Source organism: Macaca nemestrina, chromosome 16 (assembly GCF_043159975.1).
Source record: "Macaca nemestrina isolate mMacNem1 chromosome 16, mMacNem.hap1, whole genome shotgun sequence".
Classification (NCBI taxonomy): Eukaryota; Metazoa; Chordata; class Mammalia; order Primates; family Cercopithecidae; genus Macaca; species Macaca nemestrina.
Window position 1 is genome coordinate 18605763 of NC_092140.1, and position 27887 is coordinate 18633649.

Below are 27887 nucleotides of genomic sequence, written 5' to 3' on the forward strand. Positions count from 1 at the left end.
TTATTTTTAAGGTAGCATATAGATGGACTTCAGCCTTGAATTTCATAATAAACATTAACATGGAAAAAATGTACAAAGGAAACCATCTATTAGTGAGGTATACTGATCACAAAGGAAGGAAGAGGTGCACCACATTGCTGTAATGCCTCACACCATTCACTCTTCATTGGAATTAGCTGGGACTCAGGATTAAGCACTAACTGAAGTCCGACACAGGTACCAGCGCTGGATTTGAAAAGATCAGATCAGTATATTAGCGATGAAAGGAGTGATTAATGTATCCCAAGGGAAGGACAAGCTTAGAAAAGCTTAGAGAATGTTTGTTTAGACCTTGTCATACATGGAAGACATACCAACACTCCATAAAGTTCTGATATAAAGGCATTCACTGGGTTGGATGAGGTCAAACAAACAAACAAACAAAAACAGGTAATAAAGTAGAGATCTCCCCAGGTGGGACCTGGGAACCAGAGTTGACCTCTGAACTCCCTGAGGCAGGTGAGGTGCTACAGTAGCACATAATTTACATCTGCTGACTTAGTGCTGATGCTGTCAGTATTTGGGTTTAGGAGCTTACATTTAAGTGTCTTCCATATTGTCCCTTTTGCTTCTATTCATCCTGTAATTGAAGGTAATGATAATGACTTGACAGAATTACATTTTTATTTCTTAATATTCTTGTAGGTTTGTATACCCTGTTCATAATTTTAGTAGCTCCAGAAGAAATCCTGTATTAGCCAGGAGCACAACCTGTTATGTTAGTCATTTTATTGAGAAGTGGTTTCTTTTTTTTTTTTTTCGAGACAGAGTCTTGCTCTGTCACCCAGGCTGGAGTGCAGTGGCATGATCTCGGCTCACTGCAACCTCCGCCTCCCGAGTTCAAGTGTTTCTCCTGCCTCAGCCTCGCAAGTAGCTGGGACTGCCGGAATGCACCACCACATCCAGCTAGTGTTTTGTGTTTTTAGTAGAGATGGGGTCTTGCCATGTTGCCCAGGCTGGTGTCGAGCTCAGGCAATCTGCTTGCCTTGGCTTCCCGGAGTGTTAGGATTACAGGCGTGAGCCACCACACCTGGCCAGTTTTTTTTTTGTTTATTTGTTTTTTGTTTTAGTCTCATGTGTTCCCAAAATAAAGAAGTAGAAGAATTTCTTCTGCCACCATATCAGTAAACACCTTACTGATCAAAAATTAGCTGGCAATTTTTTTTCTCTGTAAATCGGAAGAAAATCTTGCCATATTTCTCACCAAGAAGTGAACCCTGCTTTGTTTATTGCACCTAAGTTTTGTCTTCTGCAAAGTCAGTAATCGTTTAAAGCAATCTGGACAATTTGTACTCATCACAACTTAGAACACAATTCTTAAGTGGTTGACAGCAGAATTAAGAGCTTTCCAGTTCCTATGAGGTGTTAGCAATCTTAATGATCATTATTTTATGTTTTAATACCATAAACAAATCATGAAACTACCATCTACTGATTAAGTGGCCTCATGATTAAATACATATTTCATCTTGTACCTAATAGAAGGATGACAGACAGAGAGAGAGTTCAAATAAGGAACAGAATGAGCCAGAAGGATGGACGGCATATTTATTTGCAGAAAATAGGAATACATTTTTACTGCTGTTTATAGAAAACATGTTCACTGGCACAAGCTTCACAAAGACTAGCTGGAACAGAATCCCACAGAATGAAGTTTAAAGTAAATAGTGGATAGATACCTAAAAATTTCTCCAGGACTCAAAGCAGTTTGGTGGTTAAATGCCAAACAGGCATTGTAGTTAAAATTATGCTTGTTAAAAGAATATGTTCCATTCTGTAATGTTTGGATACAAAATTAATTCTAGAAGAGTCTGCCTGAGGAAATGTTATATTTTTCACTACCATTCAAATATAGATATTGAATATGAAATGTAGTCAACCTTCATTTTGTGTCCTGAGGTTTTATATATTTATTAAAATGTGGTTCTTTTTTTCTTCAGTCATTTTGTTTTCTGGGTCTAGAACTCATCTTTTTATGACTTTTAAATGTAAACAGTAATTCTTAAATCAGTACGTGTTGCCGTGTTCTATTAGCAAATATTTTAAGACTTTTTAAAGATCAGCTCTTCTTTTGAGCTGAGAAGTCTGTTATATCCTAATTAGCTGGGAGCCTGGGAGTGGTCACCTCACTGAGAGACCAGATATAACCACACACACACACACCACACACCACACACCCACACCACACACACACCACACACACACACACCCCACACACACCCCCACACACACACCTCCCCACACACACACACACCACACACACACCCCCACACACCACACACACACACACACACACCCCCCACACACACACCACACACACCCCACACCCACACACCCACACACACCACACACCACACACCCACACCACACACACACCCACATATGCCACACACACACACCACACACCCACACACACCACACACACCACACACCACACACCACACACACACCCCCCACACACCCACACACACACCACACACCCACACACACCACACACACACCACACACACACCCACACACACACACCACATACCACACACACACACCACACACACACCACACACCCACACACACCCACACACACACACCACACACACACATACCACACACACACACACCCCCCCCACACACACACCACACACACACCACACACACACCACACACACCCCCACACACACACCACACACACACACTCCCACACACACACACCCCACACCCACACACACCACACACACCACACACACCAACACACACCACACACACCCCACACACACACCCCACACACACCACACACACACCACACACACACCCCACACACACCACACACACACACCACACACACACCACACACACACCACACACACACACACCACACACCCCCACACACCCACCCACACACACCACACACACATACCACACAAAATAACCTAAAAAACTAGAAGATACAGAAAACAAAAATATAAAATATAAAAATATAAAAAATATAAAAATACAGGTATATTTAGATATTAAATTTTTTTAAAAATATGAATCATGTATGTAGGCTATAGTGTCTTAGAAGAACAAGCGTAAGGTCAGTATGACTGAATTTTCTGTCTTTGAGGAAGTTACTGAATCTCTCTGAGACTCAGTTTCCTCCTATGTAAATGGAGATGATAATCCCTCCGATTTAGATTTGATATGAAAGTGAAGTTAGATAATGGATGTGAAATACATATGTACTACGATTTGGATATAAGCAAGCCTTATGACATGTTGCCTCTTCTTGGTTTTTGGGAGGGTAGGGCAATTGTACCTTGGCTGTCAGCTAGGTACAGAAAATTGTGGGTGGCCTAGTGGGCCAGATGCTGAGCTAGTGGGTCGAGATGCAGGTGATGGTGCTGAGAAGACACAACCAGAATTGCCTGTGTTCCCGCAGCAAGCAAACCGTGATTGTGACCCGCAAATGACTATTCATGCTGTACTTTCTGGTTGTCTGTTAAACCCGCCTGGGAAAATCAATTGTAAGTCTTCCTTAGAAACCTCTACAAAGTGTACATGTATTCCTCCTTATATTTCTTTGATTTTGTTTGTTTTGTTTTTTGAGACATAGTCTCACTCTCTCATCCGGTCTGGAGTGTGGTGGCGCCATCTCGGCTCACTGCAACCTCCGGCTCCCAGGTTCAGGTGGTTCTTCTCCCTCAGCCTCTCGAGTGCGCAGCATCACACCTGGCTAATTTTTTTGAGACCAGGCTGGTCTCAAACTCCTGACCTCAGGTGATCCACCTGCCTTGGCCTCCCAAAGTGCTGGGATTACAGGCGTGAGCCACCACACCTGGCCTCTCCTTATATTTCTGTAGCACTCTGTACTTTCTGCTGAAGTCATGTACTTTTATGTAAGACAGTGAACTTTGGAGGCCTCAGAGCATGTGTAATGTGAATCTGCATGCCCCTTACTGTTCGATCCTTCTCAAGAAGCAAGCGTTGTGGTTTCAGAGTAGGTAGGGACTAACTTGAGTTGCACTCATATTTCCCAAAGCCATGATATCACATTTCCTAGTAAAGATGAATACTGAAATGAGCATCATCCAGTGTCTTGGGTTTTTATGCTTCTTGCTTTTGTTTTTGTATTTCACCTTTTAGACCAAGGTAATTTCCAAAGATAACATCACCTTGCTGGGTGAGGTGATGGGTAAGTGAACATTCACAGACCCGTTAACACAGTGCCTTGCATCCAGAAACAACTCATAAATGTCATTTGCTATTGTCATCATCACGTGCCTCTGAAATAGACATTTGAAATACTCTCCTAATGGCGGAAAATTTAATGCATATCTAAGTGTTAAAGCTAAAAAAAAAAGCACTGTTAGACATTTTAAGTTGTTTTATTGTTATCAAACCTCTTCCTCAATGCTACTAAACATAAGATAAATAGAAGGCAAAAATTTCTGACAATACAAATTTCAATATATTGTAATTTAAAAAGTCTCAGATCTTTTAAAACATGTAAAAATTTTATTACATTTCTCTTATCTGTTCTTTATTGGGCATGTTAATGAACTCTGATTTCTTATATAAGTGTGTTTGGAGGAAAAATTAAAGACAAATTCAAGGATTGTATCTTGATGAATAAAAAGCTAGCCGTATGCTGGGGACAAGCTAAAATGTAGTGGCTGACGATGCATGCTCCCCGGCTCTGTGACTGCTGCTGTGTGTTCTTGATCAAGTTACTGTTTTCTCCTTGTGCCTCAGTGTCTCCATCTGTAAAATGGTGTAGTAATACTACTTCATAGCGATATTGTGAGATTTCAGCAAGTTGATACATGTGTATTTAATATACAGCCAGATACACAATCAGCATTCAGTAAATATTAGCAAAGGATAGATACCAAGAGAGACGACTCCCCCCTTCCAAAGGTGAAGATTTAAATTACTTCCTTTTTTCTGAGCTCTGAATTTGCAGTTAGTCACTTCCTTATCCCGTGCATAGCTGAGGCTTCTGGGCTCCTTGTCTGTGATGCCTGCTTGCTCATTGCCCCGATAACGTCAACTGACTCATGGTAGTTTGGGATTCAAATTCTACTCTGAATCTCAGTTTTCTTATCCGTTAAATAGGGAAAGTAATAATGCCTGACTCGTGGGGCTGGTGAGTGTATCAAAAGAACTAATGGGGGCCTGGTGTGGTGGCTCACGCTTGTAATCCCAGCACTTTGGGAGGTGGAGGTGGAGGTGGGCAAATCACTTGAGATCAGGAGTTCGAGACCAGCCTGACCAATATGGTGAAACCCCCATCTCTACTAAAAATACAAAAATTAGTCGGGCGTGGTGGCAGGCACCTGTAGTCCCAGCTACTCAGGAAACTGAGGCAGGAGAATCACTTGAACATGGGAGCGGGAGGCTGCAGTGAGAGGGGATGGCACCACTGCACTCCAACCTGGGTGACAGAGCAAGACTCCATCTCAAAAAAAAGAAAAAAAAAAAACAACTAAGGGATAAGTTCATATCATAGTGTTTGGCACATGGCAGGTGTGTAATGGATATCATCAGGACCACCTATACTTTTGTTATTCCTTTGAATGGAAAAGCAGTCCCTGGTACTACAGTAAGTCTTTTGGGGAAAGGAGTATAATCCTAACAACAACTCATGAAAGCATTTTTGAAAAGAAGACACGATAAGGAAAACCTGCATCTATTTCTGCTGTTTCAGACATTGCTACAAGTGGTTGGTGTGGTCTCTGTGGCTGTGGCTGTGATTCCTTGGATCGCAATACCCTTGGTTCCCCTTGGAATCGTTTTCATTTTTCTTCGGCGATATTTTTTGGAAACATCAAGAGATGTGAAGCGCCTGGAATCTACAAGTGAGTATGGAAACTCGAGTTGGTATAGACATGCTAGCTAGCTTCCGTTTATGCCGTAATTACGGAGCGCCCCTGAAATTCGGCAGACTCTGTCTTCCAGAATTTCTCTAACGTTAGGTAATCGAACATATTGGCCATCATGAATTATTGTGTCCCTTGGAGCATATGGAATTGATAGCATGCAATGTGCAACTTCGCAATTTGGAACAAGGAAGGAGTGAAGGACACATGGGGAATAATATTCTACAGGAATGTCAGCACCATGAAGACAGGGACCCTTCATGTCTTGTTTATGACATACTGCCTTACACAAAGCTGGCATTTAATGAAACCTTTTTCTTAGAAATAAAACATTTGATCATGGTGGAACTAATATAGAAGGAATATAATTAGGGTGTTTTTCTTTTCCTGAAGATGCTAGAATGACAAGGAAATGAGAAGGATGGAGAAAGGAAAAGAGGTGTCAGAAGCAATGTATTTGGTAAATTTATAACATTTGCAAACTTACAAAATGGCTAGTAAGTTGCAGTTTTAAACGTTTTGAAAAGATAAGCATTGTTATTTTCAGTTGTCCATTTGTTACCAGCGGTGCTTGTTCTAATGTCACTGTTTGAGGATTTTCCCCCTCAGGCTGTTTGTATATATATGGACACTGAAAATAATCCCCTTAGATCACAAGGAGAGATATCAGTTTAGAAAACATACAGTCTGTTGCTCTATTGAACTTCCTAGTTTTGGAATCATGAGGAAGACATTTTATGATTAATCACTCTGTTCCACATGTAATCGCAGAGGCGAAATAATCCAGAGTTCATCTCATTATGCATGCACAAATTAACATATTTCATCATTGTTAAAACACAAACTCATAAGAAAAGTAGAATTGCTCTACTTTTTAATAAAAGGTGTAAGGATAATAGCCAAAAAGTAAAGAAGGAAGATATTTGTATCAGGAAAGCTCCACTGTGGATAGTTACTGCAAATGAATGCCAACTCAGCTCTCTGGAAGCCACACCTAGAAGAGAAACATTGAGTCCCATCATTTTCAGTATCTTCTACTGAGTGGGAAATAGAAGCTTATCAGGACAAAGCAGTCTTTTGTTGTGACGTATATATGTTTCTCTTTTAACAATGAACTTTTTTTTTTTTTTTTTTTTTTGAGATGGAGTCTTGCTGTCACCCAGGCTGGAGTGCAATGGCGCAATCTCGGCTCACTGCAACCTCCACCTCCTGGGTTCAAGCATTTCTCATGTCTCAGCCTCCCAAGTAGCTGGGATTACAGGTGTGCACCACCACACCCCACTATTTTTCTATTTTTAGTAGAGATGGGGTTCCACCATGTTGGCCAGGCTGGTCTTTAACTCCTGGCCTCAAGTGATCTGCCTGCCTCAGCTTCCCAAAGTGCTGGAACTGCAGGCATGTACCACTGCACCTGGCCAACAGTGAACTCTTAAGAGGCATTTATCCTAAGTGTCTGCATGAAGTAGAATGGGTGACAGTCCATAAAAGTTGTAGAAAAACTTTTCAATCGTCAAGAAAATCAGCTAAGCTACCATGAGGTCTAGTCTTGTAAGGTTTTCAGTGGGCAGGCCGAGCAGTGGAGCCCACGTGTGAGTAACACTCGGCCAATAGGACTTGCTAGGGAAGGCAGAGTATAATTGCTGAGAGACCTTCCTCGTGCAGATAACCGGCCCTAGCCAGTGTTGTGTGTGGACAGCAAGGCTGTGCAGGCATTTTATGTTTATGTTTGGGCCTGCTCATGAAATGAAGTTATCCGAGAGTCTTGTTTTAAGGGAGTCTGTGGTATGTTGAAGGAAGCAGTTGTTCCAGAAGAAACATCTTGATGTAGACTTCTGTCTGTGTCAAGAGCCACATCCGATCCATGTGGATGTGCAGAAAAGGGGACTTAGGAAGGCTTTTTGGGAAGTAGTGTAGGATTTTCTCTCTTGAATTACAGCATGTACCCTAAAGCTTGAAAACATTTTCATGTGGAGATTCTGACAACTTTATCATGGCCCCTGAGGCATATTTGGGTGTTCCTGTGCCCCGCTTGGCTGTAATGATGAGTTAAATATGCATGTTTCTTTCTCCATGCCCTCAGATCACCAACTGTGGGGGCTGGTTGGTTGGAACTGTTTATTGTTATCCATCCAGGGTGGTAGGTCTCTGCCATAAATCACAATAACACTGTTTCTTCTCAGCAGCAGTGGATCCTGTTTTTTGAGACCACTGCTGGAGTGACCAGCTGAAAGCAGGATGCCTGATTGCCATGGCAGGGAGGCATAACCCAGCTTCATCCTTGTGCCCTCAAGGATTTCCAAAGCCTCAGTCAGACTGCCTCACTGCCTCTGGAGCCATAGCTGGCATTTAAGGAATCTTAATAACAAATCTGGGCCAGGCCGGGCGTGGTGGCTCAAGCCTGTAATCCCAGCACTTTGGGAGGCCGAGACGGGCGGATCACGAGGTCAGGAGATCGAGACCATCCTGGCTAACACAGTGAAACCCCGTCTCTACTAAAAAAATACAAAAAAAACTAGCCGGGCAAGGTGGCGGACGCCTGTAGTCCCAGCTACTCGGGAGGCTGAGGCAGGAGAATGGTGTAAACCCGGGAGGCGGAGCTTGCAGTGAGCTGAGATCCGGCCACTGCACTCCAGCCTGGGCGACAGAGCGAGACTCTGTCTCAAAAAAAAAAACAAAAAAAAAAAACAAATCTGGGCCAGGCATGGTGGCTCACGCTTGTAATCCTGGCACTTTGGAAGGCTGAGGCAGGCGGATCACCTGAGGTCAAGAGTTCGAGACCAGCCTGACCAACATGGAGAAAGCCCGTCTCTATTAAAAATACAAAATTAGCCAGGCATGGTAACACATGCCTGTAATCCCAGCTACTCAGGAGGCTGAGGCAGGAGAATCACTTGAACCCGGGAAGCAGAGGTTCAGGTGAGCCAAGATCACACCATTGCACACACTCCAGCCTGGGTAACGAGAATGAAACTAAAAAAAAAAAAAAAAAATCTGCAGTTGATCATTTTATTTTTGCAAAAGTGACCATATCAACAGTCAGTCATAGAGGAATGCATAAAAACCGGAATGGCATTTGGTTGCATTTCTCCAGCCACCTCCACTCATTTGGCAATGCCTGAAATGTGAAGCCATATCAAATTTCTGTTGGTAAAGATATTGTGATCCGCTAGCAACGTCTGCCATGAGCGTGAACTCATGTGTCCCATGTTTTTAGACTGTAAGATCCTTGAGTTTGTTCATCCTAGATTCCCAGGGACTTTGTTCAATGCAAGGTGGTTAATAAGCGGCACAGGAATAGGGAAGGCTGTTGGATATTAGCTAAGTAAGATTTGGGGATTTTTAAAATGTGGGCTACAAAGTCTGGAGAAAAATGCCCTCAGGGTGCATGAGAATCTTTGACTCTGATTATTCTGTCTCTGAGATACTGTGGCTCAGATTAAAAGCACAGCCTTGGAAATAAAACAGATATGAGTCCAATGCCCAAGTCTACCACTTGCATGGCTTTCTTAACCTTGGGCAGTGTTTTTGTTGTTGTTGTTTTCTTGTTTTTGCTTTTTTGAGATGTAGTCTCGCTCTTTCGCCCAGGCTGGAGTGCAGTGGCTATGATCTTGGCTCACTGCAACTGCCACCTCCCGAATTCAAGCAATTTTCCTGTCTCAGCCACCTGATTTGCTAGGACTACAGGCACATGCCACCACACCTGGCTAATTTTTGTATTTTTAGTAGAGACTTGGTTTCACCATATTGGTCAGCCTGGTCTCAAACTCCTGACCTCAGATGATCCACCCGCCATGGCCTCCCAAAGTGCTGGGATTACAGGCATAAGCCACTGCACCCAGCGTTGGGCAGTGTTGTTGATGCCTCAAGTCTGTTTTTCCCTCTGTCAAGGATATAATACTTTCCCTGTTGGGTTCTTCTGAGGGTTGCCTGAGACTGCTTGGAAACCTTGAACATACAGGAACTACCAGAGGCACTATAGCCTTGAGAATTAAAACCATAATAACCCTCAAAGGTCCCACACAGCATCAGTACCCTGCAGCAAGACTGGTAGACCAGATCTTTGCATGCAATTCCTTTTCATGTTCTTTTTCAGAGAAGACAGAAAATCTCTGTAGAGTGCCACCTAAAGAGTTCTCTGCGTTGTGGAAAACACAGCTGTTGATCTTGTGAAATGGCAGGTTGTGTCAGCCGGAAACTGCTGACTAGTGCATTAGAGCTGAGGCTTGGCATGTGCTCTCCCTCGGTGCTAGTTAGTTGTCTTTGCAGACCTCCCAGCTCACCCTCCCTGGCAGCCCTCTCAGCCCTAAGTGGGGTGTGAAAGAGAAAGGACTATCTTTTCAAAGGTTGCAGATTTCTGCTGTACCTTGGTAACTTGGTGTGAATTAAAGTGTGTAGCTTGATCTTCATGATATTCCCAGGTGTTCAAAACTGGGATGGCACCTAATTTCTCAAGCTGACCCTGCCCTGAAACCCAGTTGGAGATAAAACAGTGGCAGCTTGGATCTCCTGATAAGGAAAGCAAATGACAATAGCCATGTTGAAGGATTTCATTCCAGAACTCTGTCCCCCTGACTGCCACATCTCCTTCCTTCTCAGTGGCATTCTCTATATGATGGACGTGTTCAGTCACAACACGCCCTTGCTCTGGAAGTAAGAGCATGGTTCTAGTGATTTCTCTGAATACTGGAAGCCAAACTCTTTGTAGAGAAATGGAGCTTGGAATTCTCTTATTTCCAATATCACCCTGTTTCCAGATTGACTAAGTCCCAGGGTGCAGGCTGGAACATCTGGGGTGTGCAGAAAAGACCTGTGTAGAACATCCAGCCTCTCTTACAGAAGCACCAGCTCAGTCCTCTTATGGTCATATCACCTGCCACCTTCCCAGTGCAAACTTACAGGTTATACGAAGCTGACACAAAACAAGTAAAAGGTTACTGTGCGTGTTGAAGAGTGAGGATATTGTGGATGCCAGAGATAGAGAATAGAGAGAACCCTGTGGACTCGCGGGAGGCTCTCTGCCTGAATTAGATATAAGGGAAGTGCCAGATCACATTCTGGTGGGGAATATATGCTCAGGGAAGGTCTGGTTTGTTAAAGCACTATCACAGGAGAGGGCCCCTAAAAGACAGTGCCCCCAGTCAGATGTATCAGCCAGGAAAGAGCCCCGAGGATGGGTGGACAGTCAGTAACCTGCAGCTCCATCTGCCTTCCCCGACCCAGGGCTTCCCACTTTCTCAGAACCCCAGTGTCTCATACCTGGCAGCCTGCTCCTTCTTCACTTCCAGAACTGTGGACTCGACTCTGATGTATGTGGAACCCCCATGTCTTGACACACTGGTACCCCAGCACCTCCAAATGTGCAGTGCCTGTGTGTACAGTGGGCACACCAGTATTGAGTCAGCTGTAGCACAGATGGGCATGTGGGTGCTGGAGGATGCTGGACTAAGAGTCCGACCCAGAAAATGAGTTAGAGTTTTTCTCTTAAATTTTCCATTCCCTCCACCCCTTACTCCCACTCTACCCCCTCATCATTTTATAAAACATATGTAACCACCACCTGTAAGATAGATTGGGCAGGCGCAGTGGCTCACATGTGTAATCCTAGCACTTTGGGTGGCTGAGGCAGCCTCATTGCTCGAGCCCAGGAGTTCGAGACCAGCCTGAGCAACATGACAAAACCCAATGTCTACAAAAAATACAAAAATTAACTGAGTGTGGTGGCACACCTGTAGTCCCAGCTACTCAGGAGGCTGAGGTGAGAGGATCACTTGAGCCTGGGAGGTTGCAGCTGCAGTGAGCCAAGATCACACCACTGCACTCTAGCCTGGGCGACAGAATGAGGCCCTGTCTAAAAAAAAAAAAAAAAAAGAATTCTCCCAGACACTCCATGTTTTACTAATAGGGTCTTCTCTGGGAGCTTCACAGGTAACAAAGTCAGTGTTTGCTAATTATAAAGCATAAATTGTTTATCCCAGTAAAGAATGTTAAAGACATGGTGCCAGGTCACTTGTCCCCAACATGCACCTGCCCCAGTATGGCCTCATTCATGGTGGACAATTGAAACTCTCAGGAATTCATCCCTGCCCAAAAGTAGCTAGCCTGCATGTCCCCTGCCATGCAGGAGGGAGGTATGTCCTGGTAGTCATCAAACTGTGTGCTTGAAGCACAATGGCCTGCTGGAAATGGTGGCTCACACCTGCCTGTAATCCCAGCACTTTGGGAAGCCAAGGCAAGAGGAAGACCCTCATCTCTATGAAAAACTCAAAAATTATCTGGGCATGGTGGTGTGCACCTCTCATCCCAGCTACTTGGGAGCCTGAGGTGGGAGGATCTCTTGAGCCTAGGAATTTGAGGTGGCCATGAGCTGTGATCACACCACTACACCCAGCCTGGATGACAGAGTGAAATCCTGTCTCAAAAAAAAAAACAAAAAAAAAACAAAAAACTAGCACTTTGGAAGGCCAAGGCTGGCAGATCATCTGAGGTCAGGAGTTCGAGACCAGCTTGGCCAAGATGGAAAAACCCCATCTCTACTAAAAATACAAAAAATAGTTGCAAGTGGTGGTGGGTGCTTACAATCCCAGCTACTCGGGAGGCTGAGGCAGGAGAATCTCTTAAACCCAGTGCAGGGCGGGGAGTGGGTGCGGAGGTTGCAGTGAACCGAGATCACACCACTGCACTCTAGCCTGGGTAAAAGTACAAAACTCCATCTCAAAAAATAATAATAAATAAATAAATAAATAAATAACACCACACAAACACAATGGCCCAAGGTAGAGCAGCTGGTCAGTGAACCTCACGGGACATCCAGCTCCCAAAGAAAAAAGAAGTCACACAAAAGAGAATTCACCTTTTAAAATTCTGTAGAGGCCATGAACCCACTGAGACCACAGTCAGATTCTGAAAAAGGCAATGGCATATGCCATGGAGACCTCCAGACATCAGGACAAGTTTTCAGCAGTCATAAAAACATCCATCAGGTTCCTGGAGCCAGTGTTAAGACCATTCAGAGAGATCTTGGCTGGGCAGGTTCCTTGGGCACGGCACAAGGGCATTGCAGCACCCAGGTCCATGGAGTTCATAAAGGACTCTTCCAGCATGAGTGGGCACAGAAGATTCCCCAGGATGCAGGGACGTGACTGTCTGTCTGTTCAGCTTACTTACTGAGTGCCTGTCCTGTGCCAGGTACCGTTCAGTTACCAGGATGCAATGGTTATAGCTGACCCTTGAGAAATTAACAATTTAAGGTGGGGAGAGACACATAGATGGCTAATTGTAATTCAATATGGTGAGTACTTGTAACAGAGAATTGTTTTTAAAAATCCTACTGGCTCAAAAATTAGTGAAATATAATTTCTGCCCAAAGAGATGTCAGGGAAGAGTACAGAGAGGAGAAGGACCAGCAAGACTGAGTTAGGAAGGAAAGAATTAGAACTAGATTTGAATGTGGTCAAAGATAAAACATTTATTTCCAGGCCCCTTATATGAGGTGTGGTTTGAGCAGGAGCTTGAGATTAGAGTGGCAGGGCCCCCTCAGGCTACTGGGAGCATTTATTTCTCTTTGAAACATGAAGCCTCCAAGGAAGCCTGCATGTGCTGTTTGGTAGATGCGTGACCGTGGAGCTGGGGAGGCCTCTGGTTTCCCTGCATCCAGCCTCACTGAGCGGTGTTCTCTGTCTCTGTTTCCCCAGCTCGGAGCCCAGTGTTTTCCCACTTATCATCTTCTCTCCAGGGCCTCTGGACCATCCGGGCATACAAAGCAGAAGAGAGGTGTCAGGAACTGTTTGATGCACACCAGGATTTACATTCAGGTCTGTCCATTTCTGGAAATGGTTTCAAAGGACAGGATCTGCTGCTTTTTCTGTCTTAACTTCCCTGGTCCGATGAGCTTGTTGGCTGGCACCTCAGGGCCCAGCCCCACATCCTGCTTTTTTGCGCATCTTCCTCTCCCCCGCTGCCCATCCCCTTCTTCTGGGCTGGGACTTCTCTTGGAATCGCTGCTGCCAGTTTCTTCTTTGTGCCTCCTGACTGGCTTGCAGGGTCCTTCTCTCACCATGCATGGCCTGTGGCTCTGTCAGCAAATGTCTTCTGCAAAAGGCCACCTAGTAAATGTTTTAGGCATTGTGTGCCATTATTGTCTTTGTTGCAATTAACCACCTTTGCTGTTGTAGCACAAAAGCAGACGTCAATACATCAGCAAATGGCTGTGACTGTGTTTCAATAAAACTTTATTTACAAAAATAAGTGCTGGCTCACATGCTGTAGTTTGCTGACCCTTGCATCAGCGAAGATTTTTTCGATTTGGAAATTTCAGAATTTCCACCAAATCTACAAAACTTGGATCCATCATTCCAATCTTTATTTTATCTTGCTGATTAAATGGCACTTTAAAAACCACATGCTAAAAGGAAAAAAGAAGTAGCAAACAACAAACAAAAAACCACATGCAAATCTTGTTAGTGAGGTCATTTTGATACAGTCCCTAAGCAATAGTGTGCGCGGGCCTTCTGGTAAGTATGGAAGGTGGGAGAAGTAAATTGGGACTACACTCTGCTATTGGAGAACTGAAACAGTCAATCATGTGCGTGGGTGGACTTCACGTGAGATGCACTTCACATAAGTACCTCTCAGCACTGCAAGAGATGTCCTTATGAGACTGTTTTTCTCAGTTCTTTATTAGGATCATATTCCTGGGTTTCATATTTGCATGCATCTTCACTCAAAGCCATCATATACCACTGTGTATGTGTATCGTATAGTGCCTTTATCACTTAGCTTTCTGGAATCTACAGGTTCCTTGGGTGTGCAACTTTGCTGCCCAACTCCATGTAAACATCTTCTGTAGCTCAGCTGAGCAAAACACACTCTCGCATCCAATGCAGTTAATACAGTTCTACTTATTCATCATGCTTGTTACCGTTCTCAAATTCAGAGGCTTGGTTCTTGTTTTTGACAACATCCCGCTGGTTCGCCGTCCGTCTGGATGCCATCTGTGCCATGTTTGTCATCGTCGTTGCCTTTGGGTCCCTGATTCTGGCAAAAAGTAAGTACAGATGTGAATAACTATATATGGTATGATTACAATTTATAGCTGTGTTTACAGTTATTAAATTACACTCTTGCCACCTCGTCTAATACTACATACTGTTTGGTCCTAATGAAGTGTATTTAAATCATTTACGGTGTGTCAGGTTGGATAGGATTCAGCAGTGTGACTCGTTTAAGGAGTCATTTGGGTCTTGAGGGGTTTCTTTTATCTTTCTTTGCATGGGTTGAGGTATGCGCAGTTGAGATTCTGAACGTTCCTGTTAGCATCTGGTAGTTGCGAAGAGAGAACCAATTTATTCTGAAGCATTTTGTCCAGCTTATGGTGTTAGCTTTCCAACTGCTTGTATCTGTTGTTTGTAGTTGCCTGGCGCATGAGGTTGAGAAAAATTCTCAGCAGGAAAGAGTATTATCTTCACTGCCACATGGGTGCCAGACAAGCATGGCATGAGTTCACCACCCCAGTAACAACGGTGCATTACAATACTTATTAATGGAACAAGGAGAGTAGTATTTTAGTCTCAAAAGCGTTGGCACTTACAACCTATTGCTTTGTTTTTAGTGGTTTCCAGCTGTGGTTGCATTGCACGTAGAAAGTGGAATAATGTAATGGGCTTTGAAACCATAATAATGAATGTCTGAATAATGACATTGTTTCTTGCATATATAATGCGGTTAATTAAATGTATGTCGATCCTGTTGGAATTCATAAAATCATCTAATAATTTTTCTGAATATACAGTGTTGTTTTCCCCATTGTCTCTTGATCTCAAGCAACAAATGATAAAAGTATAGCTATAAATGTCATTATATGATAATTGTTTTGACATCATGAAGGGTTCCTCTTGCTAAGTGGCAGAAGGAGCCAGGCCTAGGTGTGAAGTGAGACTGACTTTATTCCCTTCTTCCTCCTTATGTAGCTCTGGATGCCGGGCAGGTGGGCTTGGCGCTGTCCTACGCCCTCACACTCATGGGGATGTTTCAGTGGTGTGTTCGACAAAGTGCCGAAGTTGAGAATATGGTAATATTTATCTTCACGTTCTTTGCTTTTTCAAGTCTCCTTGCCATTAAAAGGTATAAAAGCCATTCTAATGTGAAATACTAAAACTGTAATTTTTACATCTTTGCTAACAGATTTTTTAAAGATCCATCCTCCATCTGTTTTAAGTTAATGTAAAATAAAATATATACATCTTTTTCTGAGTCTTATGGTTGCTATGTCAGCAGGTTTTATATTTATCACAAGCTTTTTCAGATGTAATAAATGTCTCTGTAGGAGGGAGGTTCAGAAATTCTAGAGAGGATATAAGCTAATTTCTTAGAAGCCTGTTTATTTTTGTTTCTTAATGGGTAATTCCTCATTCCTGGTAAAAGAAGATTTCAGGATTTTGAGGTTGTTTATATTTAATTAATGGGTCTCCTCCTCTCCCAATTCCAGTGTTTACTCTCTTATGTGATGAACAGAAGGAAGGAAGGCCTGAGGTTTGCTGGTGTGCCTTCGTGGCACAGAAAGCCACCTCTTGGAAGGTGTTAGTCAAAGGGTATTAGTTTATGGTGGTATAGGAGGCTTTAATCAATGTTTTAAATATTTGCACCTTCCCCTAAAGGGAGAAAAGCAATGAGCTTAAAAATCTTTTCATTCTTCCCGTAGAGCAAAAGTTGAGTAATTATTGCAGTGAGGTTTCATGATCATCCAATTTAACCGATCTATATCAGGTGATCCTTCTATAGCAAAAGATTATTTAATGGGGGTTGGGGTAAGGGGGCAGAGTTTTGCTCTTCTCGCCCAGGCTGGTCTGCAGTGGTGAGATCTCGGCTCACTGCAACCTCTGCCTCCCGGGTTCAAGTGATTCTCCTGCCTCAGCCTCCCGAGTAGCTGGGATTGCAGGCATGCATCACCACAGCTGACTAATTTTTATATTTTTAGTAGAAATGGGGTTTCACCATGTTGGCCAGGCTGGTCTCAAACTCCTTACCTTAGGTGATCCACCCACTTCGGCTTCCCAAAGTGCTGAGATTATAGGCGTGAACCACCGCGCCCAGCCAGCAAAATATTCTTGATTGGTGGCTGTGAGTATTCTTTTCCTTTACAAAATTTTCTTGCCTTTAATACAGATGTGAAAAGTGGATAAACAAAATCTAAGCATTCATTTCTCTCATTCTTTTAACCGGATGTTGAAGGAAGTGGTTGTAAGTGAAGGTGTTACAGAATGATGAACCAAATTTGTAAGTCATCAACATCCTCGTCTGTCTCCGGCTTCTCTCCTTAACCAACTATGTATGAAAGAAGAACATTTCATTGACAGTCTCTTAACATCCATAAATGACACCCTCCATTCCTAACCCCTGGGGATGTCATATTTCTTTCAGATGATCTCAGTAGAAAGAGTGATTGAATACACAGACCTTGAAAAAGAAGCACCTTGGGAATGTCAGAAACGCCCGCCACCGACCTGGCCCCATGAAGGAGTGATCATCTTTGACAATGTGAACTTCATGTACAGTCTAGATGGGCCTCTGGTACTGAAGCATCTGACAGCGCTCATTAAATCACGAGAAAAGGTTTGTTTAAAGCATCTTGCCTCTTCTCAATTTCAGAAGATTTAGTGCTTTGTGTGCTTGCTGTCTTCCTTGTGGATGTGTGAAGGGGATTAGTGGTACATAGGTTAACGTGTCTTGGAAACTGACCATGGAATGTGGATACCAACATTCTTTCTTCATGCTATGAACTGCTTTATTGTGGTTGGTGGGCCCCGGGCCTCAGGGCTGGAGCTTAACGTGACCCAGGATACTCTGTTTGACACCTAATTACTCATGGGTTTTTCCTGGAAGTCAACTCTGGCTTTGTGTCACCAACACTCCCATGTCTAATTCTGTTGATTTTTACTTTGTTGCGTTTCTCAAGTCCTTCTCTTCCTCTCTATTGCTGCAGCTTCTGTTCCAGCCTTTCTCCTCCTCAGTCCTTTGGTCTTGTGTTAGTCTGTTTTCACGCTGCTGATAAAGGTATACCTGGGACTAGGCAATTTACAGAAGAAAGAGAGGTTTAATGGACTTAAAGTTCCACGTGGTTGGGGAGGCCTCAGAATCATGATGGCAGGCAAGGAGGAGCAAGTCACATCTTCTATGGATGGCAGTAAGAAAAGAGAGAGTTTGTGCAGGGAAACTTCCCCTTATAAAACCATCAGATCTCATGACACTTAGTCACTATCATGAGAACACCACGGGAAAGACCTGCCCCCATGATTCAATTACCTCCCACTGGGTCCCTCCCACAACATGTGGGAATTTAAGATGAGATTTGGGTGGGGACACAGCCAAACCATATCAGGCCCTTTCGTTAGTCTTTCTTGCCTTCCTTTAACCTGTGTTTTGCTTTCCCTCCCCATCCCTCTCACTGCAAACTCTTTCTTTCTGAAACAGTTTGATCACAGATCTGATCCTTACATGGCCAGCTCCTGGCCTGGGTGAGCAGCTGCTGCAACCTTACTGAGCCCCAGGCCCACCCTGACAGGACCTGTGTGGCTCTCAGCCCCCAGGGAAGACCCAGATCCCATGACCCCATCAGTGCTCAGAAGTCAGACCCCCAAGCTGGAGGCAGTAAAGGCACCAGAGACTCACTCAAAGTCAGTGAAAGGAAAGCAAGGAGGGGCTTGGGAGGCTGTGTGGAGGTTTGTGAGCTCATTCTGCAGGCAACTAAGTCTACCAGCAATGTCCCTTTCACATGTGGCCTGGGGTCCTTGGCTAGGACTAGGACATTCTCTTGAAGGAACTAAACCAGAACAAACAAGACAGTAGAATCTCTTCCCCTTCCCACCCCTTTCCTTACAACTCCCAATATGGACACACAGCCCTTGTCCTCAGGGTGCTGTCCTTCTCCCCAAGCACCTGTCTGCCTTGCTCCTAGTGTGCATCCTTTTTCAGTCAGTTCAGACATCTCTGCCTCTTTGAAACTCTGTTCTCCACATCGTCTTATAGATTCTTTTTCTGATACAGAGTCTTGCTCTGTCACCCAGGCTGGAGTGCAATGTCACATTCCCGGCACACTGCGACCTCCGCCTCCCAGGTTCAAGCGATTCTCCTGCCTCAATCTCCTCAGTAGCTGGGATTGCAGGTGTGCACCATGGCACCCAACTCATTTTTGTATTTTTAGTAGAGACCGGGTTTTGCCATGTTGGCCATGGCTGGTCTCGAACTCCTGAGCTAAAGTGATCAGCCACCTTAGCCTCCCAAATCATGCCTAGGATTACAGGCATGAGCCACCATGCCTGGCCAGATTCTTTAATATAACATTTGTGGTCCACCTGTGTTCATAACACCATTATTTGCAGTGAGCAGTAGGTGGAAGCAGCCCAAGTGTCCATTGACCGAGGAATGGAAAAACCAAATGTGATACACACACATAATGGAATATTATCCAGACTTAAAAAGGAGGTGATTCTGACACATGCTGTGACATGGATGAGCCCTGAGGACAGTATGCTAAGTGAACTAGGTCAGACACCTAAGGACGGTGCTGTAAGATTCCACTTACAAGTGGGTACCTGGAGTAGTCAATCATGGAGACAGAAGGTAGGATGGTGGGTGGCAGGGTAGGGGAATAGGCGTTAGTGTTTAATGGGTATAGAGTTTCAGTTTTATAAGATAAACAGAGTTTTAGAAATGGATGATGGTGGTGGTTGCCCAACAACATGAATGTATTTAATATAATTGAACTGTACATTTTAAAGTGATTATAATAATCAATTTGATGTTATTTTACTACAATTTTAAAAGTACATAAAGTACTTTTGTGTATTTTACCACAATTTTTTTTTAAAGAAGATAGCACGATGGCATGATTTATAATTCTGAGTCAGCATCTCACAGTACCCTGAGTCTCTTAAATTCAGGGAGCATTTTATGTTCATCTCTGTGCCCCCAGAAAATGGCATGCTGCAGGGCACATGGTGTGTGCCTTTGAGAGTGAGGGATAGGCACGTATGAAGAAATCAGTAACAAAACACACACAACAGCTCCTCCAACAGCCCATTCTCTGGGTGTCAGTGTTAGATACTTTCAAAACTGCTCTTTTTCTTCTCAGCGCTTCCTACCACAGACCCATTTAATGGGCTATAGTCATAATTGAATGAATGATACCCTTGTGCCATGAAAAAGAAATGTACAGATTCATGCCCAGATAATACCCAGGGAAGCAGCAAAAGCTGATTCGTCACTATCTACCCAGCGACCTTGTGAGTGTGAAGAGGGTGGAGACCACTCTGCAGGCAGCAGCAGCTGTAGCTCTTGCTGAAGGCAGGTTTCTCACATTCTGTTCTGATGGTGCCAGGGGGATGTCTGCGTACTCTCAGACAATGTGTTTATTAGGTCCTACTTGATCAATATCATTCTGTTAGTTTGGCCACGTTGTAAATTTCCCTTGAAGCCATAAAATATGAATTATCTACAAACCTCTGTTGTACAAGTTAGAAAACAACCTATATCCCCACAATGATAGTGTTCCATCTTAAAACCATCCCAAATCATAGGATTACCTGAGATCTAAAATGTGGGAGGGTAAATTGAATTTGAAGACTGGATTATAGCTGCAACCACTTGGCTTTTGAGACAGAGTCTCGCTGTGTCATCCAGGCTGGAATGCAGCGGCACAATCTCGGCTCACTCTGCCTCCCAGGTTCAAGCGATTTTCCTGCCTCAGCCTCCCGAATAGCTGCAATTACAGGTGCCCGCTGCCACACCTGGCTAATTTTTGAATTTTTAGTAGAGATGGGGTTTCACCATGTTGGTCAGGCTGGTCTCGAACCCCTGACCTCAAGCAATCCACCTGCCTCCACCTCCCAAAGTGCTGGGATTACAGGCGTGAGCCACCGCGCCCAACCCCACTTGGCTTTTGATTTGTGTCCTGGTTCACTCACAGTGTCACCTTTAGCTTCATTTGTGTATTCAAAGACGGCATTCAGGCAACATCATGGTGAGTTGGTTCCACTTTGCCTGTGTATGTTCAGGGTGTGTCTCCTCCACACCTGCGTGCGGCCCCAGGATCGCAGGCAGTCCCTTTGCTGTTGGAGCTGATGGAGAGGGGCATTGTTTCCGGCGGGGATGTAGGAATGTGTCCACACAGCAGAAACAGGGCTTCATTCTCTTTCAATTGCTTCATCTGCTCAGATTTCCTGGACATTATAATAAATAGGCAAAAGTAATAGGTGCTAAGTAGGTTTCTAATTCATGGAAGAAATAGCGAGTAAAAAAGAAAGCACTAAAATGAGGTATCTACCACCCTAAGCTTCCTGGTTACACTCCAAACACTGGATGCATTTTTCATTTAGATGATTTTGTGGTTGATTTAATCATTTTAGAGAGTACTGGGCCATTTTAAAGCATTTTTCATCTTTAGAGGTAGATTGATTTTGGTTTGTTATTTTTTTTTCCCCTTGCTCAGAGCTATTACTTGGATAAAACATTTTTACAGATGTGTACTAGACCTTGCTATAATGTGCAAAATATTAGTTTATTATATTCTCTCCTTTTTTACATTAATGTTTGCTGAGAAACCCCTCCTCTCACAGCCAGATTGTCCCACTTCCCCTGCCTACTTGCTCATCTCAGGGGCCGGGATCAGCATCACCTGCCTCTGCTGGAAACATGTTAGAAATGCAGACTCTCAGGCCCACCCCACCCTTTTGATTAAAATTGCATTGGGACAAGAACCACCCCCACTCCTGCCCCTGCAGTAAAGCCATCACTCTCCGCTAAACAATTTTTGATGACTAATAATCTGTGATTTCCAAGAAACTTCCTTTGACAACTTGAAGTTGAGCTCATGGATTTCCCCAGCCCCTCTTAAGACTAAACATGAGACACTGGATAGTCCTGGGCCAAGTGCCACCCGACAGGTTTTTTGTTTTCTGTTTTTGTTTTTGTTTTACTTTTATATTCTGTAAATTATGAATTTACATTACAATTTAATTCTGTGATTCCACATTTATGCATTCATTTGCACCTTTCCAGTCATCTCTGTCTTCTATCACAGTTTTCATCCCGCCGTACAGCCTTCCCTGAATAGCAGTCTCTGTCCTCATACCAGCTCAGCACAGCTATGTGTTTGAGTTCCCTTCACTACTGATGGGATCAAAAGGAGTCTCACTGCCCCAGACAGTACACTGGGTCTGTCTGGCCTGTTTCCCAGTTGCCCCATGTCCAACGTAGCTGCAGGCTTTTCTCCCAGCCTCTTCTGTGGGTGCCAGTTCTTCCTGTCAACAGCTGTAATCCACCCTAACACAGGTACCGTCTTGGCTCAAAGTAGTCATCTTCTTGTCCCAGCCACCTTTTTATACTCATCCCTGTCCACAGCATGCATTAAATGTGTGACAGTAGGACCAGTGTGGCAGGCCAGTGCCTTTAAATACAACCACACTTCTCCCTGCCGTATCCCTTCTAGCTACACCAAGGGAATACAGAGCCAGGCTATCCAAGTGATTGGGAGGCCATCAGCAGAATGGGCAAGAGGCAGGCAGACCTGGGTTTCAGTCCCATTCCGTCACTTAGGGGCTCAGTTATTTCAGATGGTTTAATCAATCTTACTAAGTCTCTATTTTTCTCTTTTGCAAAATGCAAGTGATAGGGCCTAACCATTAGAGTTGTATACTTAAGCAAGATAAGAGGTGTAAAACACCCAGCTTACTGTATACCTGAACAGTATGGCAACAGATTTCCCATAAGTGTTTCAAGCCTGAGTTAAATGCTCAACTCTCTGGGGGACTTCTGTGTTTTGCAGGACACCACAGGTGATACAAATAATACAGAGCTAATTCTAATATAGGTCCTGCCCACAGCACATACCGCCTAGTAGAGGAAACAAAGGAGCATATAAATGGCTGCTCGGTAAGACAGAAGGAGTTCACAGATTTTATGGCTGTTTAGAAAAGGCATTACGACAGCCATTAAGTGTAGGAGAAATCCACATGGGGACAGGTGGAGGATTTTAATGCAATTATGCATTTGAAACAGACTTTGGAAGGTGGTTAGAATTTCAGCAGGTCGAAATTCATGTGAAAGGCACAATGGCATATGCCAAGGCTCGATGCCGTGATTCGATGTGAATGAAGAATTAGGCACCTCTGAGTGTACAGGGGCATGAACTACCAGGTGAATAACACACATGTGCACACTTAGTCCTCACAGCCACCCCGCCAACTCAAGCCAGCTCATGGCGCTAAGGATGGAAAGGTTAGTTGGGACCGTTTTGTAGAGGAGCTTTCCCAGTGTGGAGTGCCAGGCAGAGAGCCGTACTTCGGAAGTTTAATCTGAGAATTGAGTGCACGGGAAGACGCTACAGGCCTGAAGCCAATTGATTTTATGTACTACTGGCAAGATGTGATAGGGCAAGTGATTCCACTTTGCAGAATCAAACTAATGTTGACTAAAACAAAGTTGTAACACCCTGCTTAGTGAATTTGCAGGGATACAGGTGGGAGTAGAAATTGGTATCATATTTCTGGAGGCTAGTTTGGCATCACTTAACAGCCTCCTTTGAAAATGTTCATACCTGTTCCTCAGCAATTCCACATCTAAGAATTTATTTTAAGAAACTAATTAAGGTTGTTTGCAAAGATGTAGCTTCAAGCATATTTAACATGGTATTATTTACAATAGCGAAATATTGGAGCCTAAACATCCACAAATAGGGGATTTGTTGAATAAATAATCATATACTGTAATACATAGCTACTGAAGTAAGTACTTTTATTAAATAATAAATGAAAATAGATTACAATAATCTGTTCATATTCTCATTTTGCCTAAATATATGAGATTATATCTTTAGGAATATAGATAACTCACACTCAAGTTCAGAAAGAAAAGGTATTAACATGTGACAAGGATTCTGTTAGATTGCTGGGGTTGTGGCTAGCATTTATTTATTTTTCAAATTCACTTGCACTGATTATAACTAGCAAAAGCATTTTTGTTTTTCAGATGTTAATGCAGCCTTGCACTCAACTAATGTTGCAGAAATTAAAATGAGGGTATTGAGTCAAGAAACAGAACAAGTAATATTTTTAGTGCTTGGAGTTGGGGAAAGCTGGGAGGTGCATGTTTTGAGCCTGTGAACTTGGGGAAGAATTTATTGGATTAAAATGGAGGAGTCAGAAGCAGCAGCTGTTTTGAGGGGGGTGTTGGGTATTGATCATGTTGAGTTTCATATATGAAGAGAGACCCACGTACAAATGTCTAATGTTTGCCCAAAGAGATCACTCTTGGCCCAGTTGGGAAAATAAAAAGGGTCAATTGCAAAGCAATTAAAATAAGACTAAGTGTCTTTTTGGTGTTATGAATGTAAACTTACTGATATTAGTGATATTCTCCATAGGATTTGGTAAAACCCATTGGTGACTTGTGAAAGACTTGGGACTGTAATTTTGATGACTTTGAAAAGAGAAATAACCAGAGCCAGGTTTTCTTTGGTTGCCTTTTGCTGATTATATCCTCACCCGAGTGTGGAGTGCCTAGTCTTATGGTTGTAGGCAGCCCTCAGTGTCCCTACCTTTAAGGAGTCCATCCTGGCCATCTACCAATAATAGCCTAAAAATGTCCAGGTTTGCACAGATGGATCAGTTTCCCATAGAGCTGATAATGTGAGTGTCCACACATTCTCACAAACACAGCATTTGTCTTTGTCTAGGTATGTGCTGATTTACTCAGAAACACATGAGCCACACACACTTCTGTGTGTGTGTGTGTGTGTGTGTGTGTGTGTGTGTGTGTGTGTGACAGAGACAAAATATAGTCAGGTATTTAATATTTGGAAGTTTCTCTACCAAAGACTATGTCATCTTAAATGATAGAACTCTGGAAAAATGAATACTCATTTATGTCACTTCTGACACCTCTGTCTTGAATTAATATCCCTGTGAAATTAATATCCCTGTGAAATTATCTCAGAAATTCAAATTGGTGTATATATATATATACACACACACACACACACACCCCCAGATGTACCTATGTGCAGAAAATGGGCCACCTATAAAGTATAAACTAGGATTTACCATAAGGTAGAATATGACTCCAAAGGTAATACAATTAGCTAAAGCCACTTTTTAAACATTTACATTTTTATATTTTGTACATGTATCTCTTTAAAGATAAAATTCCTTGTGGGAATGTCATTATTGACTTTACAGATATGGAAGTGTTCAAATGAGGTAATATGTAACATTCTCAACACATACCCAGTGCCCAGTAAAGTTCTGCAGTGAGTTTTAAAATTTATTAAATAATCGACAAATCATTGAAGGCATCTTTTATGTCCTTCGTTGACTCCAGATTCCTAAATAAGGAGGATGTCATTTCTTGGGAAGTTCCCACCAGGAAATTTGCAGGTGGGCAAGGTCCTTGGCACAGAGGCCAGTTTCTGCATACAGATTTATATGCACACATGTGAAAGCCAGTTTTTACAATATAGAGGTATTGCCCCCACCTTTTTTCCTGCATTTTATTGATTCTTTGATCGTATTGGCCGTGCACTTCATTTCGCTCTGTCTCGGCTTTAATAGAGGAGTGATACTTGACACAAATGTTTCTCAAGGGACAATTGTAAGTATTAATTAGTTTGTAGAATGCCTTTTGAACTGTGCAGATGAAAGGCCTTACGTAAATGGCAAATGTTATTTGTGTTGTTGATCTCATTATGTGTGTTTTGGCTGCTAGTGTCTTTTAAGACACTGCAATCTTCACTTCAGAATTTTAAAACATTTCCTTTTAAGACAAAATATGGTCAGATATTTAATATTTGGAAGTTTCTCTACCAAAGAATATGTTATCTTAAATAATAGAACTCTGGAAGAATGAATACTCGTTTATGTCACTTCTGACACCTTTGTCTTGAATTAATATCCCTGTGAAATTATCAGAAATTCACATTACTCAGATCCTGCCAGTAAAGCTAATTTAAAAGTTGCCGTTTCATGGGCCACTTAGGAGACTGTTGACTTTTCAATGCCAGTAAAAGAATTCGGTTATTTTTAACTCTTATTTAGAGCAGTGGATCTCAACCAGGGGCAGTTTTGCCCCAGAGGACATTTGTCAGTGACATTTTCGGTGGTATCATTCTGGGAGTGTGCTCCTGGCATCTATGCAGTAGGGCCCAGGGATACTAGCAAACCTCCCACAATGCCTGGGGCAGCCCCCAAAATGAAGACGTATCCAGCTTAGAAGGTCATCAGTGCTGATGTTGGGAAAGTCTTAGACTACTCTCAATATAGAATGTCCTTAATTCTTCTTCAAAAACCGAAAGTTTTCTCCTAGTTTTGCTGCATCTTGTGATTTTTTTTTTTTTTTTAATCCTGCCTCCTGGATCTCTCTGTAGGTTGGCATTGTGGGAAGAACTGGAGCTGGAAAAAGTTCCCTCATCTCAGCCCTTTTTAGACTGTCAGAACCCGAAGGTAAAATTTGGATTGATAAGATCTTGACAACTGAAATTGGACTTCACGATTTAAGGAAGAAAATGTCAATCATACCTCAGGTATGCAAGTCATAGCGTCCTTACCTGCCCCTTTTATAAGAGCTACTATGTTTAATTGCTTTTACTTTTATTGCTTTTTTTTAATTGGATGAAAGGATTGTTTTTTTTTTCACCCAATAGAGCATGTTTTTATGAGCAGATATTTTCAACAGGTATTTTCATTTGATATCTGGCTTCGTTTGTGTGTGTGTGTGTGTGTGTGTGTGTGTGTGTGTGTGTGTGTGTGTGAATAACTTACCCAGATAGGTTTCTATACTAAGATGCCACAGTTTTATCCACTGATAACCATAAAGAACAAAATGATGCATGGTTTGTTTAGCACTGGGGAGGTTTCTATAGGGAGATGTGGATTTTAAATGTCTTAATGTTGGAATTTTGCTGTAGGAACTAAAGCTACCTTCTCAAAGGTGATTACCTCCATGAAGGGCTTTCTGTGAAACTGTGGGCTGTGAGAATTAAAAAACTTATAGTTGCTTTGCGATGACTTTTAGAATCTAGCTCTTGGTGAATGATTTTAACCGGGAAGTTGTTGCAGACTAGCAAGGAAGAACATGAGAGAAGGAATTCCATCTCTCTACACTTCATCTTCGTCTTTCTTACGATCACTGTTGTAAGAGTGCGTGGTGTTCTTCACACAGACCCAGTGAGTGTTTGCTCCGATGGCGGAGGGTTAAATTGGCCATCCCTTTCTGGACTCTGATTCTATTTTCTTTTCTTCTCCTTTGCAGAAGTGTGACTCTCAAGGAGTATTCTAGAGATTGGATTCTTTGTACAATAAGAGCTCCTGTCATTGCTTTGGTTCATATTTAACATAAATTCAGAAAGTATTCATTGAGTAATTAATACTCTCCAGGTGTATAGGCATGAGCAACATAGACCTTGTCCAAGCCGGCATGGGGTCTGCAGCTGTGGGACCTCGTGGCTCCCATCGGGCCTCACAGTTCCATCCTGTCCTTCACTTTAACATTTCCGCATATTCAGCTCCACACATGACTGGGTTGTTTTTTTTTCTTTTAATGTGGTTTTTTTTTTTTTTTAACACTCTGTAGTCATTGGGGGGAGCTGAGGAGCGCACACACACACACACACACACACACACACACACACATATTCTGGAGAAGAGAAACACAGAGGAGACAAGAGTAAAACCCAGGCAGAAATGAACTTTCTGGGCATGTGGAAATAAACAACTCTTCAATGCCCATTGATTAGGAAGCATAGAGAACATGCCACTGGAAGGGAAGGAGAATGTGATTTTTATCTTAGACCAACTACAGTTATGGCTATCCTAGCACTGACCTCTAAAACAATTGGAATTACTCTTAAGTAATTTTGAGGATGTGAAGAAATTGGAGCCCTGTGCACCGTTGGTGGGAATGTAAAATGGTGCAGCCACTTTGGAAAACAGTATAGAGTTCCCCAAA

General features: G+C 43.0%; 1 protein-coding gene across 6 annotated transcripts in view; it reads left to right on the forward strand.

The window, feature by feature from the left end:
- Positions 1–27887, forward strand: part of LOC105477329 (ATP binding cassette subfamily C member 4 (PEL blood group)) — a 291482-nt gene that overhangs the window by 219816 nt on the left and 43779 nt on the right. For all 6 annotated transcript variants that reach the window (XM_011733804.3, XM_011733811.3, XM_011733832.3 and 3 more), the window contains 6 exons: positions 5726–5876; positions 13589–13708; positions 14830–14940; positions 15863–15963; positions 17313–17504; positions 26308–26463. In XM_011733804.3, coding sequence (XP_011732106.2) covers positions 5726–5876; positions 13589–13708; positions 14830–14940; positions 15863–15963; positions 17313–17504; positions 26308–26463 — 831 coding nt within the window. The remainder of the gene's footprint in view (positions 1–5725; positions 5877–13588; positions 13709–14829; positions 14941–15862; positions 15964–17312; positions 17505–26307; positions 26464–27887) is intronic.